The 18,866-nt window shown below is 34.9% G+C and overlaps 1 protein-coding gene and 1 non-coding gene across 2 annotated transcripts; both read right to left on the minus strand.

The window, feature by feature from the left end:
- Window positions 1–7,947: 7,947 nt before the first annotated feature.
- On the minus strand, window positions 7,948–8,143 carry LOC124897445. The gene has a single exon (XR_007054164.1). It is a non-coding gene; the product is annotated as a U2 spliceosomal RNA (small nuclear RNA).
- A 691-nt stretch (window positions 8,144–8,834) lies between these two features.
- On the minus strand, window positions 8,835–18,397 carry LOC107862947 (D-xylose-proton symporter-like 2). Its single transcript, XM_016708662.2, has 14 exons — window positions 18,060–18,397; window positions 17,860–17,957; window positions 16,764–16,842; window positions 15,869–15,928; window positions 15,719–15,785; window positions 15,512–15,636; window positions 14,895–14,996; window positions 14,381–14,749; window positions 14,248–14,295; window positions 14,095–14,157; window positions 13,820–13,900; window positions 13,321–13,419; window positions 10,385–10,522; window positions 8,835–9,263 (listed from the first exon to the last, which is right to left on the minus strand). Exons 1-14 carry the CDS (start codon window positions 18,093–18,095, stop codon window positions 9,132–9,134), a joined length of 1,497 nt encoding a protein of 498 aa, XP_016564148.2. The 5' UTR covers window positions 18,096–18,397; the 3' UTR covers window positions 8,835–9,131.
- Window positions 18,398–18,866: the final 469 nt, after the last annotated feature.

The following is an 18,866-nucleotide window of genomic DNA, read 5'->3' on the forward strand; positions in this document are numbered from 1 at the left end:
TTTATAGATATTACAAAAATAATGTGAAATATCCATAATACCCCTCAAGGGTGAGGTGCCCATCAAGTGCAAGAAGTGGGCTGATTTTGGTGTGTTTAGGCCCTCTTTTACACTTCACTTGTGCACTTATTTGGACGGATTCATTACACACATTCAAATCCATCCTCGTGGTCGTACTTGTATCATCCTTCCCTTCTTGAAAAGGATTCGACCTCGAATCCGTACCTCACAAAATCAAGAGAAGACAACAAGCACACATCCTCAAGATATGAGGAGTTAGGGTTAGCAAAATACACACATCACATTCCATGCCTAGGGGGGACAAACTTGGAGTATATCCATGGGTCCTTTGTGTTGAACATAAAAAGCTTAGTAAAAAAGACACAAAGGAAGAAGTCATCATCCACAAAAAGAGATAAGGAAGAGCTTTGTCTTCCTTCATTTGCAGCCACAACCAAACATTACTTGTCATCTTTACCAAACATTAAGTAGGGAGTGTAGAGATTTTCATATTCCAAGAGGGTGCCGAGATCAAATGGAAAAATTAGCCAAGGGCCTAAGCCGAGGATATCCCTTCCTTCCCCTAGAATGTCACTCCCACATTCACACACAAAAATATTTTCATACACATAGTCTCTATGAACAAAACTAATTGCAATGCTTTTACCACACAAGATGTTCAAAGAGTCATGTGCATTATCAAGATTAATTCTATAGACATCATCACTAACTTGAGAATTTTTAAGCACACTATTCACATGCTCAAGTAGTGAACTACATTTAAGATTAAATTGATCATCATGCACTCCAAGAGTACTACCAAGAGTACTCATTTCCGAGACTATGCATTCCTTGCCTATAAGAGTACTCTCATCTTCCAAGAAGAGATTTTCATCTTTAGGAGGAATGTTGTCACACCATAGTGGGTTAGCATATCGAATATAGCCTTCAAGGCAAGTTGTACCATTATTTTCACCACTAGGTTCATTAGGAGTGTTTATATCATCTTCAAATAAGACATTAAACCTAAAGAGAGCATGATCTATCTCACGGACAGATTTGGAACTAGCAAGTGTTTCGCTCTCTATAAGTTCACTATCACGTACCAAAGATGTTTCAATCTCCTCTTTACCTTGGTGTGGGTCGGGGTAGCCCACCTCTTCTTTTGGGAAGCTCTCATCACAAGGTGTTTGGACAAGGGAAGTTGGATTTTGTGGGATAAGTTTAGGTAGCAATTGGTGTAGCCTTTCCACGTGCCATTTCATTTCTTCAATATAGTCGGCGATGCGATCAAATGTGGCATCGAGATTGGTGGCAGCCATGGTACCTAAAAGAAAAGACAACAACGAACAACAAAAAAACAAACTTGTTAGCTCAAAAATGTCTCACCACACTCCCACTCTTGATTTTTACCTCACACTTGATTTCACAAGTGTTGAAAGTTGGCTTGTACTTCGTGAGTGATTGAGGGATGAGTCTATCTTTGCCCAGAATAGATTTTCGTTCGAGTTGACTCAAAAGAAAATTTATTTATGGACTTGAACCAACAAGACACAACGAATTCGTAAAAGAGAGAAGCACACAACAAACGCTTAACACAAATGAACGAACACAAAGACTAACAAACAATCTATTAGGTGAGTACTAGTTTGCCAATTAGTAGTGGAACCAACGAAATTGAAACTAAGGAACAACAAAAGGAAACTAAGAAATCTAAAATTTGAGCCAAAATTTGATGCGTGAACAGTAACTTGATGACGTGGCAGGCACGTATTGGTTGCGGTTTCTACAAATTTTTTTCCCAAAGTCCAAGTCTAAACAAATTTTAATTTGGATTGGTGGAATTTGTTTTAAGGAGGGAAGAATAAGTCTTGGAGCCTTTTTTCAAGTTCCAAATTTCAAGACTTAACTTTTGTAGTTTCTTTAAAATATGGACCCTTGTTTCATGGGAAAGTGGTTGAGAAATGATGTAAAGTCTTTTGGTGGTTGGGGGTCTTTCAAGACTAATAATTACTTACACCTCTTTCCTTCACCTTTTAGGATCTATCATTCACTTTATGTTCTAACAATATATAAAGAAAGGTGAAGAACTTAAAGAACAACAACAACCATACCAAGAACAATAACAACAATTTTCAAGAACAACAACAATTCCAACGGCCAACTCCAATCCACAACAACAAACGGCCAAGTCTCTTTAGTGTTGTGTCTTCGGTTTTAACAAGAGATGAATGTTGTGAAGAACTTCAAAAACAAAAACAACATTCACCAAGAATAACAACAACAGCAACACTCCTTTCAACAACAACCAAACACACGGCCAATCAAGTTTCTCAACAACAATGCCTACCACAACAATGTTCAACTACAATGGGCAAGCTTATGTTCACATAACAACATCAAAATACAAGCTCAAATCAAGATATAGACTCAATGTGTTAGTGAGGAACAAGACTAACACTTAGATACAACAAATACAAGTAAAAAACTCGGCCAAGACCCAACAAAAATATAATTTTTAGCCAAGAACACAAAATGGACAGATTGTTCTTTTTTTGGAATTTTCAGATTTCATTTTTTTTTAAGTGACCTAGCCCAAGATTTGATCTTGTAGGAACAATATCAATCCATGCTTTGATACCAAATGAATACGAGAATCACAATGGAAACAAGAAACACACTCCAAACAGTCCACAAATCACAACAAATCGTGGACTAAATGAAGACCTCTCTCGGATTCGCTACAACTACACAATAACGAGATAGAAATGGGTGTTTTCAACACCAAATCAGCCAACCCAAACTATGATTAACCACAAGAATATGAAGAACAAGATGAACTTAACAATGGGAATAACAACAACAGAAACGGGTACAATACGAGATACAAACATTACAAGATTGCAAGAATAGAAAGGATAGATAAAGTGACATACACTATCTCATGAACTGATAACCTAAGTGTATTCAAGCACCTAGACCCTTAATACAATGATAATAGGAACACCTACTCTCTTCGGTGAGTACAAGAGAGACCTCAACCTCCTCTAGCACCCAACGTTCTAAGCAAAAATACAACACTAGTGATTCCACCCTAGTATCACCCTAGTTACAAGTTTCGGATTTGTGCTTCAAGGAGAGAGGACTTGTATTTCAATGTTATACAACATTCATTATCATCCAATTCTAACGAATGAAACCCTAAAAGGTTCTATTTATAGATATTACAAAAATAGTGTGAAATGTCTATAATACCCCTCAAGGGTGAGGTGCCCATCAAGTGCAAGAAGTGGGTTGATTTTGGTGTTTGTTTCGTGTTTACCTTGTCTTTATTGTATCATTTGGAATCAAAGAGGTACAATACGAGATACAAACACAAACGCTAGAGTGATTGCAAGAATAGAAAGGATAGATAAAGTGACATATTCTATCTCATGAACTAATAACTTAAGGTGTCTTTTGGTTGGGAATGTAGTTATGTTGGGATAAGTTATACTGGGATTAGTTATCCTAGGATTATTTTTTATTGAGTATTTGGTTTGTTGCTTTCAAATTAATATGCACAGTATAATTTCTAAGAATAAAGTATTTACCCCTATCTTATTTAACTTCTTTTTTGTTTATATATATTTGTTTTCAAGCTTTAAATATTTATTCTTAAAAATAAAACTTCCATCTTATTTAGCTTAATTTTTTTGTGTGTGCATTTTCATGTTTATAGCATGTGTATTTTAAAAATAAAACTTTCATCTTATTTAGCTTTAATTTTTTTGCATGTGCCTTCCCATGATTATACCGTGTGCGTTTAAAAAAAAAAACTTACTACATCTTATTTAGTTTGAATTAAAAACTTCCAACTTAAGTTTGTTAAAGTAAAAGAAGATTTGTTGTTTATGTCACTTTATTTAAACACATATTACTCATATAATATAGAATATTAAAATTCATTTTAATTGACATATACAATATCAATTTTCAAGTTATTAAAAAACTATTTAATTTAAAATATGTAATTGAACAATAGAGTCGACTGTGAAACGATAATGTGTATTAAAACTAGGCAACGCCTTTATAGTTGTTAAAATATTTTATAGATTACTAGTGAATGGTAATTATTATTATAAAATCTACTTACTTTGGTTAATCTTTTCATTGTGTAGTAAGAACTCTTTGTGTTATCAATTCACAAAAATAACACTTGGAAGGAAAAAGTTGATGTTGAATTCCATTTTTCTATGCTTAAAAAATTATAGTACCTACATTTTGTTGGATATATAAAAAATTATAGTACCTAGTTTTGATCCTTATTATGTATGAATCTAACATATTTTATTTTTTAATTTGTTAATTTTGCATTTTGATCCTTTATATAAGAAAATAGCGTATAAGTTTATAAAAATCACAAGCAATGGAATGAAAAAAAATGCAAAGTTTAATTAATAAGAGGCTAATTTTTCTTAGTCATATATTTCCTTCGTTCTAAAATAAGATATTTTAGTCTTTTTAATTTGTCCGAAATAACACGTTTTAGATAATCAAGTAGATATCAATAATCTTTTTTCAATTTCAAAAGCAACAATTAAAGATGATGAAAAAGATTGGAGAAACGTGTTTGTAATGGATTTGGGATAGTTTTGTCATTTTATAATTTATCCCGGGATAAATTAAGATGGGATAACTTATACCACCAAATGTGTGGTATAACTTATTCCGGGACTATTATTAATCCCGGAATAAATTATCCCAAGTATTGCCAAACCAAATGGTGTATTAAAAAGTTTATTCCGAGACTATTATTTTATCCTGGGATAACTTGTCTTAGTACCTCACATCAAACGGCCCCTAAGTGTATTCAAGTACCTAGACCCTTAATACAATGATAATAAGAACACCTACTCTCTTCGATGAGCACAAGAGAGACCTCAACCTCCTCTAGCACCCAACGTTCTAAGCAAAAATGCAACACTAGTGATTCCACCCTAGTATCACCCTAGTTACAAGTTTCGGCTTTGTGCCTCAAGGAGAGAGGACTTGTATTTCAATGTTATACAACATTCATTATCATCCAAGTCTAATGAATGAAACCCTAAAAGGTTCTATTTATAGATATTACAAAAATAGTGTGAAATGTCCATAATATCCCTCAAGGGTGAGGTGCCCATCAAGTGCAAGAAGTGGGCTGATTTTGGTGTGTTTACGCCCTCTTTTACACTTCACTTGTGCACTTCTTTGGACGGATTCACTACGCACTCATTCACATCCATCCTCGTGGTCGTACTTGTATCACGTCAAGATTGCAATTCTTCAGTTTTTTTATATCTATTGTGGTATTTTTAATTTATTTTTTAGAATTTTCATCATTAAGAATCACTTTCTGACATCATATTCACTCTTGTTCTCAAATCACATCAGTAAACTTAACTGATGATATCATTGGACCAACTACTTCACTCACATCATATGCATGGTTAATATTCAATTTATTTTTTTCACATCTTGGTCATATTCATCGCAAAATTCAATTCTCTTTTCAACAGTCCTCTTTATCACTATATATTGCGTAAGTTGGGGATTCTTTCGTACCCTCCAACTTGAGGGGATTTTGAAATACTGTTGTATTTGTTTATTGGATCGGGTTGATTCACCCGTTTCATTACACTATATATTCACTACTGCAGTACATAGCTTGAGCCAACATTGGTTATTTAGGAGTGTATATCTTTGTTACTTTGTACCTTAATTAGACTTCTACCTTATTTAGAATTCTGAAGTCGGTTTAATGTTACTTTTGTTTAGGTTAATTTCATTCTTTTACTTGTCCTAGTTTAACTGCATGTGTCTCATACATGCAATGATCGATTATTTAAAATTAAATAATTTTATTTATTGTGGAGATTTGTAATGAAATACAAAAAGTTCAAACCATTTTTCAAAGATCCTTCATACTGTAATGTAATAATGTAAAATATAAATTTTAGTGTAAGAGCACGCGCACGCACACACACATATATATTTATTTTACCACCAAAAGTTTCAAGTGGTTGAAGGATCATCACTTTTACGATTACCATGCAGTACCTCTTTCCCTTGGGTCCATAGTAATAGTAGCCTAAAGAAATAAATTATAAAAGTAACAACGCATGATTTAGAAGTGAAACAAAATTGATTAGTTGAATAGATAATTGTAACTAAATATGGGAATTGCCTTTTTTTATATATTTAATCGAGGAAGGACATTGCTTATTAATAGATCCTACAAAGAATACAAATTCAGTCAATTAAGAACATAAATTCAACTAATAGCACAAATTAGATCAATAAAAAATAAAAGTAAAATTGTTGGCATAGCAATTATATTGTGTTTAAATCATAAATAAGCAAGCAACAACAACAATACGAAAAAAAATGAAAGATTTTATGACAAGAAAACCTGGAGAGGAGACAAAATTGAGAAAAACTGTCGATGAAAGAAAAGTATGATGAGGACTGAGGATAGTAAAAAATGAAATTAATATGACTTTTATCGAAGTCGGTAAAAGGTACGTTAAAGTCTATTTTACATGAAATAGGAATTATTATTTGTCGGTTTTTATTTATTTTTTTAATCATATTTTTCATGAAAAAGATTATGCTAAAATCAAGTTAGGAAAGGATAGAATATTTTTGATTTCACGTTGGGGTGAAGATTTTTTTCAATTACTATTTTTTAATATTATATTTTTTTTTGGTTTCGGGTTTGGGGTGGATTTTTTTTTGTTTTATTACTCCCTATGTTTCAAAAAGAATGACCTATTTTGACTTGAAACAAAGTTTAAGAAAATTAAAAAGACTTTTGAATCTTGTGGCCTTAAACTAAAGTTATGTCAATTGTACCAAAATGCCCTTTAATCTTGTAATCCTAAACATGACCTGTGAAAAGTTGAAAATAAAATATTGTCGGGGTCATTCTTTTTAAAACATATTAAAAAGAAAAGTAGGTCATTCTTTTTTAAATGAAGGGAGTACTATTTTCTTGATTTCAACTTGGGTGGATTTTTTTATTACTATTTTTTGGGTTTTACGTTGTGGAAGAATTTCTTTTTTATATTTTTGATTTCTAGATATGATTAGTTTTTTAAATGGTGAAAAAGAAATTCTATTTTTGTGAGAAGAGTTCTTTTTTTTTTTTGGTAATATAGTCTATATTTAATATTACTAAAATAATAGAAAAAACGTAAAAGAGTATTTTTGTTTAAATTGAAGTCTTTTAATGAAGGATAAAAAATTAATGTCCTTCACACTTTTAATATATTATAGATATAGATTATAGATAGATATTAGACATAGATATAAATTATACTCCCTCCGTTTCAAATTTCTTAATTTGATGTCCTATTTTACTTGTCTTTTTTCATTAATCAAAGACAAGACAAAAAAAAAATTTCATTTATTATCCTTTGCATTAATTACCTTTTCTTCAAATTAAATTGTAAACATCATTTAATAGGGGTACTATGGTAAACTAGGCATGTTATTAATTATTTTTTTAATGAATGTGTCATCTCAATTTGGGACGGATAATTTGAAACGGAGGAAATAGATAAATAGAACTATCTAATCTTTCATTCAATGATTCAATAATTTAAGAATTCAATAAATATTAAGTTTTATTATTGAATCAATCAAGTCCAATAGTCATTTATCAGTTTTTACTTACAAAGTTTTAGAAAATAAAGAGATTTTTTTTTACTTAGACTATGAATTTCTACGATTTTAAATTAACTTTAATCAAAAAATCCAAAATATAGAAATTTAAATTAAAATATTACCAAAAATAAAAAAATCATTCTTCTTTAAAGTGAAAATATAACCAGCTGAAGCATTAACTTAAGATATTAAGATTATGGGCCATTCACAGTGCCCTTTAAGGCTACAAAAGTACTGCTTTTATAAGTTAAAACTGCATTGGTGGGGTGCGCCGGTCCCAAGCAACAGTGCAACGCATGGGCGACGCGCAAGAGCCCAGGTAGCAAGCTACCTTGATGGACTCTTCCCCTCAAAAAATAAAGTTAATATTGTGTGAACTAATAACCCACATATCAGATATTAAACTGATAAGAACAGATACTACACTTGATCTTAGCCAAAAGGCCGAGAAAGGTATGAACTTCTATGAGCCCCGTTTGGCCCTTTAGTACCCTGCAGCTTTCTTGTTTCTGCAGTTGCTTCATCGATGTGGGAGTTGAGCAAAGGCAAAGATCAAAGACATCTTTATTTACTACTGCAATTATCCAAATTTTGGGTGAATTATATTGGGATTGCTTTGGTCTTGGTTACGTGAAGTCGTGAACAACTCTAAATATCATTCCCTCCGGTTTATTGTAACTGTTGCAAAATATGTATCTATTTAAAAATACTAAAAATTAGAGTTGTTCGTCTCTTTTAACAGTTTGATTTAACTTTTATTGAACCTTTGTTTGAGAGGTAGGTTGCAAGGTAAGCGTCAGTTCCCTTGAAGTCTACTTAGGTGTTGTTGGGTGTGCAAACTTTTAGCTGAAAGGATTGAAAAGCTAAATATAAGGTGTAGGATCTCTTGATGGTGCAAGACATTTTGATAAAAACCGTATGGACTTGACTCAAAACGGACAGTATCACACCATTACCCTACCTTGTGAGGTAGTTGTTTTAGATACACCCTGAGCTCAGAAAAAAACATTTCAAGGTCTTTGCCTCATAAATAATGTCATATTCATGCTAATACCACACATTCATAATTATTAATAGGAAAAAAGATGGATGTACCACAACATTAGAAAGATCACCAATTTTATGAATGGGAATGATCAGAACGACAATAGAGAAAAGGATATATTAACATTACTGGTATTCGACACATATTCATGCTGAAAAATTGTCCCTAAAGCTGGGAATCAAGTTAAACAGCATATTGACGCATTCTTGCCATATTTTCCTTTAGCTCAAAGTAGTGTGACATAATACATATACGATGTGATACACAGCAAGGCTAATTACAAATCCTCCATTATGTATACTGGTGTTAGAGAGCGCAATAATACAACAAACTTGATTGCCCCAAGTATTCTGACATGGAGACAATTTAAGTACGGGAATTTTGTTCTAAGATGAGAGTTCTAAAGATATTTCGCCTCAATCTCTTCCAAAGTGAGCCCTTTTGTCTCTGGTATGATGAAGAAGATGAATAGAAGAGATAAAACAGCTATGCCACCAAAGATGAAAAATACATTTCCAGCCCCCAGTAAGTCCTGCAATTAGGAGTAACCAAATATATAATTTCTCAAAGATCTATTTGTTAACTCTGGCTCATATTGATTTACCTACAGATGAGATCCATTTCTGAAGAAAAATAATGCCACACTTAAAATAAGCATAAATGGAAAAAGAGTGGGGACCCAAGAGAGAATAGCTTCGTGTACCCAATCTATCAGCTTTGTTGCTGGGACTCTTTAAGAATGCCACCAGCAGTTACTGTTACAAAAATCTTAATTTAATCCAAGTATTATAATGGAAATTTAAGCTGGCTCCCGGTGTCAGTAATAGAAAAAGATTGGATTGGGTGCTCGTATATATAATTACTTCTGTCAGGAGTCATTTTAGACTTGAATGTTAGTGCAGGGACAATATAAGAGTAAGAGAGAGCCTAGCTTTAAGAACCCAATCTAGTATTGAAATGACATACGTCTTCATAGAGCAAAATAAATAAAGAATGAAGTCTACCTCTATTAGTCTGGATTAAGGTATGATTGATTAGCATATTGTGATTGGTCCTCACTTTATGTGTTCTTTCGGGTGAAATTCCAGGATTAAAAGACAAGTGAGTCCGAAAGGCTAACCACTAATGCAGATTCTAATCAGCAGCAGAAGATGTACTCTGACCATGAGACTGCACCAGTATTAGCACCTAATAGACCCACTATTCTCCTCTAATCTTGCATTAAATTGCACGGAGTATATTGCAAAATCAATGAATTTCTATTTAAAACAAAATCTATTGGAACAAGAAGATGTACATATATCTGCACATTCAAATATAATAAGCTTGAAGGGACGTACAGGATGGCATGACAGGCAAAAGAGATTCCTTGACTGCATCTTAAATGGATATTATTTAATTATGTACAATAAAGGATTATAGCATTTAACTTTCCAATAGTACCAATTCCAAGTATCTGGTTTCACCGTCGGTTCTTTCCATCTTTTATCTCTTCAAGATTTGGCTTTAATGATAACCAAAAAAACCTCATCGAACGAATTGACAACAGGCTTCTCAACAACATGCCTCAAGTTGCTTTTAAGTGAATTCTATAACAGAGTAAGTGCAAAAGTTATCATAGAAAATTCCAGAGTATTGAAGAGTTTTCAGTACCTGAAGAGGAGAAAATGCAAATGCCACCAGAGCATTTGCACCGAAATTCACAAGAACAGTAATACTCAACCCTCTCCCTCTAACGCGCAAGGGAAAGATCTCTGAGATCATCAACCAACCAATAGGACCAAATGACAACTGCAAAAGATTACTTCAAGAATTTAGAGCATTACTTGGTCAAGCTTGAAAAATAGAAAGAAGCTGGCTAGAGATATTGTGGATGTTTTTCTTTTTTTTTTTTTTTTTGGCTCAAGCAATGTTATAAGACAAAAGAAGTCATGGTAAGAGGCAAGGGGTCGATTACAAAACCATAGGCTAGAATATTGTAAAAAAAAATTTTCTAAAATCCAAAAGAAAAAACAGATACACAGAAAGAATGAAGATGCTATTTTAGAACTATCAATACGCCAACAACAACATACCCAGTGTATTCCCGCCTAGTGGGGTCTGGGAGGGTAGAGTGCATGCAGTCCATACCACTCAGGTGAAGTAGAGAGACTGTTTCTGATAGATCCCCGACATAGAACCAATAACAATATAACAATCACAAAACATAAACGTATATAAACTAACAACGCTAGCCACAAGATAATACTAGAGCCACAGGATAATAATAAAACTATAAATCCGAAATCATAGACAACACTCAACACCACGAACAAGAAACTACAGACACAAATAAAGAACACTCCCTTACTGTTACCGACGCACTCCCTTCCCCTAACCTTCTACCCCAATCCACATCCTTCACACCTTCTTATCAAAGGTCATGTCCTTCGTAAGTTGTAACTGCTCCATATCATGCCTAATCACCTCCCTCCAATATTTCTTCGGCCTACCTCTACCTCACCTAAAATCATCCATAGCCAGTGTCTCACACCTCCGCACTGGAGCATCAGAACCCCTCTTCATCACGTGCCCGAACCAACGTAACCTCACTTCTCGCATTTTATCCTCCACCGAAGTCACTCTCATCTTTTTCCGAATAATCTCATTCCTCACCCTATCTTTTCTGGTATGACCACACACCCATCGCAACATCCTTATCTCCGACACCTTTTAACTTCTGGATATGGGATCTCTTAACTGGCCAACACTCCCCTCCATACAACATAGCCGGTCGAATTGCCACTCCGTAGAACTTACCTTTAAGTTTCGAGGCACCTTCTTATCACATAAAACTCCCGAAGCGAGCCTTCATTTCAACCACCCTGCCCCAATGCGATGCGTGAAATCCTTGTCAATCTCACTATTACCCTGAATCATAGACCCCAGATACTTGAAACTCTCTTTTGAATGGCCTGAGATTCCAGTTTCACAACCACGTCAGTCTCTTGCGACACATCACTAAACTTATACTTCAGGTACTCCGTCTTGGTCTTACTCAACCGAAATCCTTTAGACTCAAGGGTCTGTCTCCAAATCTCCAACTTATCATTAACTCCTTCCCGAATCTCGTCAATCAATATCACATTATCGGCAAATAACATACACCAAGGCACCCCCTTGAATACGTCGCGTCAACACATCCATCACCAAGGCAAATAAGATGGGCTAAGAGTCGATCCCTGGTGCAACCCTATCAAAACCGAAAAGTGCTCCGAATCTCCACCTACCATCCTCACACGAGTCTTCGCGCCATCATACATGTCCTGAATCGATCTAATGTACGCCACGGGCACCCCTCTAACCTCCAAGCACCTCCACAGAATCTCCCTGGACACTCTGTCATAAGCCTTCTCAAGATCAATAAACACCATATGCAAGTCCTTCTTCCTCTCCCGAAATTGCTCCACTAATCTCCTCACAAGGTGAATGGCCCCAGTAGTCGAGCGACCTGGTATGAAACCGAACTGATTTTCAGAGATAGTCACAATCCTTCTCAATCTCAACTCAACCACCTGTTCCGAAACCTTCATAGTATGACTCAACAACTTAATACCTCTATAGTTGTTGCAACTCTGGATGTCTCCCTTGTTCTTATATAAAGGAATCATCATACTCCACCTCCACACCATAGTAGAATATTTCATTTTTCCTTTTTTATCTGTTTTGTCTCTCAAAACATATGCCGAAAACTTAAAACTCTTTTGGGAACAAGTCAGGAAGTACAATTGTTTTATGGTTTCAACCTCTAACAGATACCTTGGAAAAAATGGAAGAATTTCAAATCCTCTGTCCAAATGTTCTTCACTTTTTGGTATGGACACATAATAGTAGACTAATATTAGAGAAGACTTGTCAGAATTTCAATGGATACATGTGAGGCAGTGAGAGAAAGATTTGTGGGAGACTTCATGATTTTGGCACAAACTCGTACTAACATATCCAACAAAGCCCCAAGTTTCCTTCTTATTATTCCTATAACATAATTCTTAATTCTTAGGTAGGGCAATAATTGATTAAAAATATACTTTCTAGTACCTCAGTGACTAACTTCTAGATACTTTTTTCTTCTACTGACCTATGACCTAATTTCATGATCTGCAAAACAATCATGTCCAACGGTCATAAAATGATCTCCCTACTTTTTTTCCTTTTCATAAGCGCTCTGCTAGTATAAGATACTGAAAAGAAGAAACAGACAACCCAATTTTCTCCCAACAAACCGTTTCAACCCAGTTACCGAATGGCTATTTTCACAATCCACTGAAATTTTAAGGCAACATCCATTCACATCCAAAGAAATAATTTCCATTGTACCAGTGGGGGTAAAAGATGATCAAAGGCCTCTTCAGAAAAGCTAAATCTACATTTACTACCAGCAAAAAAATGTGTACAAAAGTTGAACTTCAGTTTTATCCTCCTCAATAAAATAAAATAAGTAAAAAATCGTGATGTCATTTGTAATGTATTGCCAAAAGTTAGACTCACTCAAACAAATCTATTGTAGTACTTTCAAGCACAAATGCTGGAAGAAATAAAATTCGAATTACCTGGTAGCAGCCAACATACACTAGCAAAGCAGTAACAGCCACCGCCGGTACATCACCCAGGTAAGTGTAATATGATCCCAGGAGGAAAAGTGATGCTGCCTGCAGAAAATACATGATTACTCGGAGCTTCCAAGTAAAGTTAACATTGATTGTTATGAAGTTGCTTTTTTGGAAGTCATCTACTTATGTATGTTAAACATGTCAAATCCACCTCTTAGGACACAAAACATTTTTAATTTTCAGAATGCTACAGAATGTTTGACAACAATCACTTTTTTTTTTTTTTTTTGGGGGGGGAATCATTTAATACAAGCTTCATAACTTTCTAGAATTCAAATACATTTAACTATTTTTAAACTCTGAAGTACATGTTTTCTCAATTCAGTTACCATTAATTTTAACACTTTTACTACCACTATACACAGTCAAATTAACATTTAAAACTCAGTTTTCCAATGGAACATAGTCTATAAAATGAAACAGAGGGCATAGTACTTACAATCCCAGACACACCTCCAAGCAGCAGAGGCCTTCTCCCAAGCTTATCAACAACTACCACTGCTACGGCAGTCATAATGAGCTGACATGGTGAAAAAGAGGGAACCATCGGATCATTTTAATGTTGTAGCATAAGTTAACAGCAACTAGAAGCGATATCCCATAGAAGCAAACATGATAACCAGCACAGAGCCGCAGAGGAAGCAAGTAAAAAAGAAAAGCCAGACTATTAAGATAAAATAGAGAGAAAGAAAACAATCTTCCCCAAGAAACCACCTTCAACAGTGCAAGGAAAATTGAAGCTCTGGTAGCATCAGCTGCAGCAGAAAATCCAGCATCCTGCCATTGTTCGATAAGTTAGTAGGGTACAAAGAAGAGAAAGTGATATAAGAACAGAATTAGCACCCTTCACCTTTTTGCCAAGTGTACCTGAAAAATTTTTGCAGCATAATAGAGGACGCTTGGTTGCCCAGTTATCTGCCACGTGCAAGGCAAAAGAAGTGAGCGCACAGTTAGATCATTGCTAGTGAAACGGAAATAAAACTATTAGATATATAGTTACCTGTTGAAACAAGATTAGTCCAGCACCAATTGTTAGGGCTTTCAAGCATTTTCCTTGCAACATTTCACCGATTGTAGCCTCTTTTTCTTCGCTTAGTTGTGAAAGCTCAGACAAAATGTCATCTACTTGACGAGATGCTGAATCACCAATTGCAGCTCCTCTGAGCTGGCATAAGCAACATATAGCCTTCTCTCTTAAACCCTTTAGCTCACCCTTCCCCTGTATAGCACATAGAAGAATCCACCTGGGCGACGAAGGAAGCCACCACATTCCAATTCCCATAATAACTGCTAATGGGGCACTAACTCCGTACATATATCGCCAACCAGCAACAGTTTCGATCAGAAGACTTCCAGCCGTATATCCAACCTACAAATGTCAGCTTTCCACAATTCAAAAGATTCCAGTGCAACAAATGACAATACCATGAAATTTACATATAGACCCAAAGTTCCTCTACAGTAAAGATCAAATGGGACCAACTAGAATTTCCAGGCTAGTATGTAGTACTTACAAGCATCCCAAATACTATGAAGAACTCCTTAAGAGAAATCAGCTGTCCTCGTATCTGGCTGGGAGCCGTCTCAGCAATATACATAGGAGCAGCATGCATTGCCTGCCATGGAACAGAAAGAGAAAATAGAGCAATCAGTTTGAAGTTGACTCTTTAAAAAGTAGATTTCCCAAATACTTTCAGGTTACTACTCTTTAGTCCCTGACATGATCTTGATGGCCTAGTGTAACTATTGCCTCGTCAAATCAAACAGATAGAAGATATGAAGATAAAAGAGTTCATTTCTTTAACTATTGCCTCGTCAAATCAAACAGACAGAAGAAAGGAAGATAAAAGAGTTCACTTCTGTGTTCAGGAGACAACTCTTAATAAGAGGAGAACAATAGAAGAGGTCCATGTATGTGAAAGCACAACTCAGAGTTCAGGGTAAGTACAAAAGAAACCTCAGAGAATAAAGAAAATGGTAAACCGTAGACAACTTCTAAAGGAGATATCAGCAAGTGGAAAGAATTATGTGCCTAAGAACTCACCATCACAATTCACAAGTGAAATTACAAAGGTCGCTGGTAGAATATTTACAATGGAAAGAAAAGGTTAAAGACATTGCAGCATCTTACCAGTCCAATACCTACACCATACAGCAAGCGCCCAATTACCATAATAACATAGACAGGAGCGAATGCTGTTACCAGAGCTCCAAAAAAATAGAACACAGCAGACACAATCAACTCCCTCCTTCTTCCTACAGATTAATTAAGTAGTTTCAGTCACAAAAGTCACAAGTTGAAATGTGACACCAATTGCAAGCGGATAGAAAAACTAACCAAGCCAGTCGGCAATTTGGAAAGCAACGGCAGAGCCAATTAAAGCACCATACAGTGAGCCACTAGTCTGTGACAAGAAGCAAGATAAGATCTTGCCAAAGCTTGGAAAGAAGAAGCATATAAAATTTTATAAGAAAATGGAATACTTACTATGAGACCAGTTTGTACAGAAGACATATTATACCAAGAAATTCCACTCAATGTAGCTGACTGCAGAACATAAGCAACATTAACTTGGTAAAGTTGTTTTTATTTAATGAGCCAACTGCAGAATATACCCAAGTTGACATATTAGAACCATAACTTCTATATGCTAGAACTTATAACAATAGCATATGTGCTAAACAAATATTATGAATCATCAACAGTTCATTAAAAAGGAACACTATCAGCAACATTTGATGACTTCTCCACATAAAACTGAAAAAGTAAAAAATTCCTATGAGCTGTCATTGAAAAGAAACAAGCAATTCAGCTGGACACATTTCAGTGACAATCAACATCTTTGTAACACCACGATTTTCACGAGGCACACAATGTTCAAAGCCTGATCCAAATCAAACGTAATTTCAGCATATTGCAAACTACCATGAGCTAGGAAATTGAAACGGGTAACTAGAAAGACAGATAACTTTGTTTCGAACATCGTGAAGAATTACATTTTATCTCTCCCTCATTACGAACAAAAGAGTGAAACGAAATCCCATTTACACACTCCCTTTGTTCTACGAACTCTTGTCAATTCTGAACTTCGTTCGCGAAGGAACCGGACTTAAAATGTCAATTTCGGTATTTTTCCTACTTGCTAGGCCAAAGACTAAAACTTCCATATGCTTCCTCCAATATCAGTTCTCTTCTCCTTTTGTACTAAGTTGGTCCAGAACCCATAAAGGCTCTTGTTAATTGCCTTAGCCATCAGCTAGGAGAACATAAAAACGAAGTAGAGGAGCTAGAAACATGGAAATGATACACAAGGTTTCCTTTTTTCCCCCTTTTTGATGATAAAAGACAAGGACTCTTTACTAGGTAGAAGGAAAGAAGATACCTCTATGGAAATTGTAGCAGAGGATGTGGCTCCAATATCATAACCATAAAGCAGTCCTCCAAAAGCGGGGAACAGAAAACTGCAAATCATTCATCAAGACATAAACTTATCATAACGTATTCAAACAAAAAGTTAAAAGAAAAGAATAAGTACCTATACTAAGTGAATTAGCATAGGATGTAGAAAATCCCTGGATATAGTACTAATATTTTTCTTTCCCAACTTTTCCTTTTTTATTCTGGAACGGTAAACCATAAATCACTGGAAATATACAGAATTACACATTTCAGTACAATATAACCTGAAGCAAATTTGTAGTCTATCATGTTGTACCTTCTTCTCAACAAATTGATTTTTTTTCAAATCGTCTAAATGATTCATCTCCGGGAATTAATACAGATATTTACGTTTCCAACAGTATATATTAAAGTATTCTACAAAGCACAGTAAAGGATCACTTACAATTCCAAATTGTAAAGAGAAGATCCCCTTTGTATACGTATATAACTTAACAAACGGATTGTATGTACTGTATATACTTGCTACTGCAGAATCTACTAGAAACACATCATGCATTCCAAATGAACATTACAAAGTGGACTTAATTTTGAGATAAGCATCTAGTACCCCTGAACTATGACCAAAGTTGCTAGGACACACTCCAAGTTCACAGGGGTAACCCTGAACATATTTTTGTCACCCTTTTGTGTTGATGTGGCACCTTACGTGAAGTTAAAACACCCAAGGCACGTGAAGGACGATAAAAACTTACACGCACCCGGTGTATACACCAAACTAATATTCTTTACCATGATCAAGTGATTTAATTAAGTAAAATACTTGATAATTAATAATGATTAAGTAACATGAACTCTACATCCAAACACATGTCATGCATGTATTAACTTGGTGTATACACCGGGTGCGTCTAAGTTTTAACCCAGGAAGGACGGTCATGTGTCACGTCAATTAAAAAAGTTACAAAAATATGCTAAAATTTAGTTTGGAGGTTAATAGGACCTCATGAAGTTAGAGTGTGTCGTAACAACTTTGATCATAATTCAGTTGCTTATCTCCTTAATTATTAGATACTCACGGTAGTATTGCGGAGCGTATTGAGTAATTCTCAGCATGATGCTCGCCTTTCAAAAGTGGCTCTTGAGCGATGTTGATCTCATTAGACGAATTTTCACCCTGGTCCATTTCACAAATCACCATAATTTCACAAACACTTCCCCAAATAATTGATTAAGATAATAAACTGCAGCAAAATAAGTAAATACAAGATTAAATTACCGCAATTAGCTGCTCGGGATCGTTAGCTGTCGCCATTGGATAAAACCAAAATAATTGTTTAAGTTAATGTTGAATATGCTAATTATTGTTATTAAGCTGTGTAAATTAAGTTTTGGGGAGAATACACATATATAGAAAGAAGGAGAGGTCAATAGATTAGCAACGTTGCTTTCTTCAATTGAGCTGAAAATTGGAAAATGGTAGAGACATGGCGATTTCTACGGTGAACAAACTAAAATTAAATATTGAAGTGACAGGCGAGGCATGGCGGTTATCTGGAAAACAAAACAAAGGTTGTGTTAGATAAAAGGAAAAATGTTTTTTTTTTTCATGGAATTTTTACATCAATTGAAGTATTTTTTCTATTTTTATTAAGAAAGTTATTTTTTTTACTTTTTTAGAAAAATACTTTTTAAAATTTCTGATTTATAAAATAAACATCTTTATTTAATCTTTTATGATATGAACTCAATAAAACTCAATATTTTAAACTCTTTTGATGCATATGTACCATTAAGTGTTGAGCTGAAAAACATGTGATTACACGTATTTTTTTGGGCAAGTGATTAAAAAAATCATTTATAATTTTAAAAAATTAAAAAATAGTAAATTAAAAAAAAATCTAAAATCCCTCGCCCTCGTCCTACCCCCACCCCAAGTCCCAAACCCGTCTAGTACCATCCCCTATCCAGCACCCTCCCCGTCCCCCAACCCTATCCACCACCCTCCCCACGCAACACAACCACCACCACACCAGCCAATGTTTCGCCACCCCCACCTCTCCCCACACACGCAATATGATATTAA

Source organism: Capsicum annuum, chromosome 3 (assembly GCF_002878395.1).
Source record: "Capsicum annuum cultivar UCD-10X-F1 chromosome 3, UCD10Xv1.1, whole genome shotgun sequence".
NCBI lineage: Eukaryota > Viridiplantae > Streptophyta > Magnoliopsida > Solanales > Solanaceae > Capsicum > Capsicum annuum.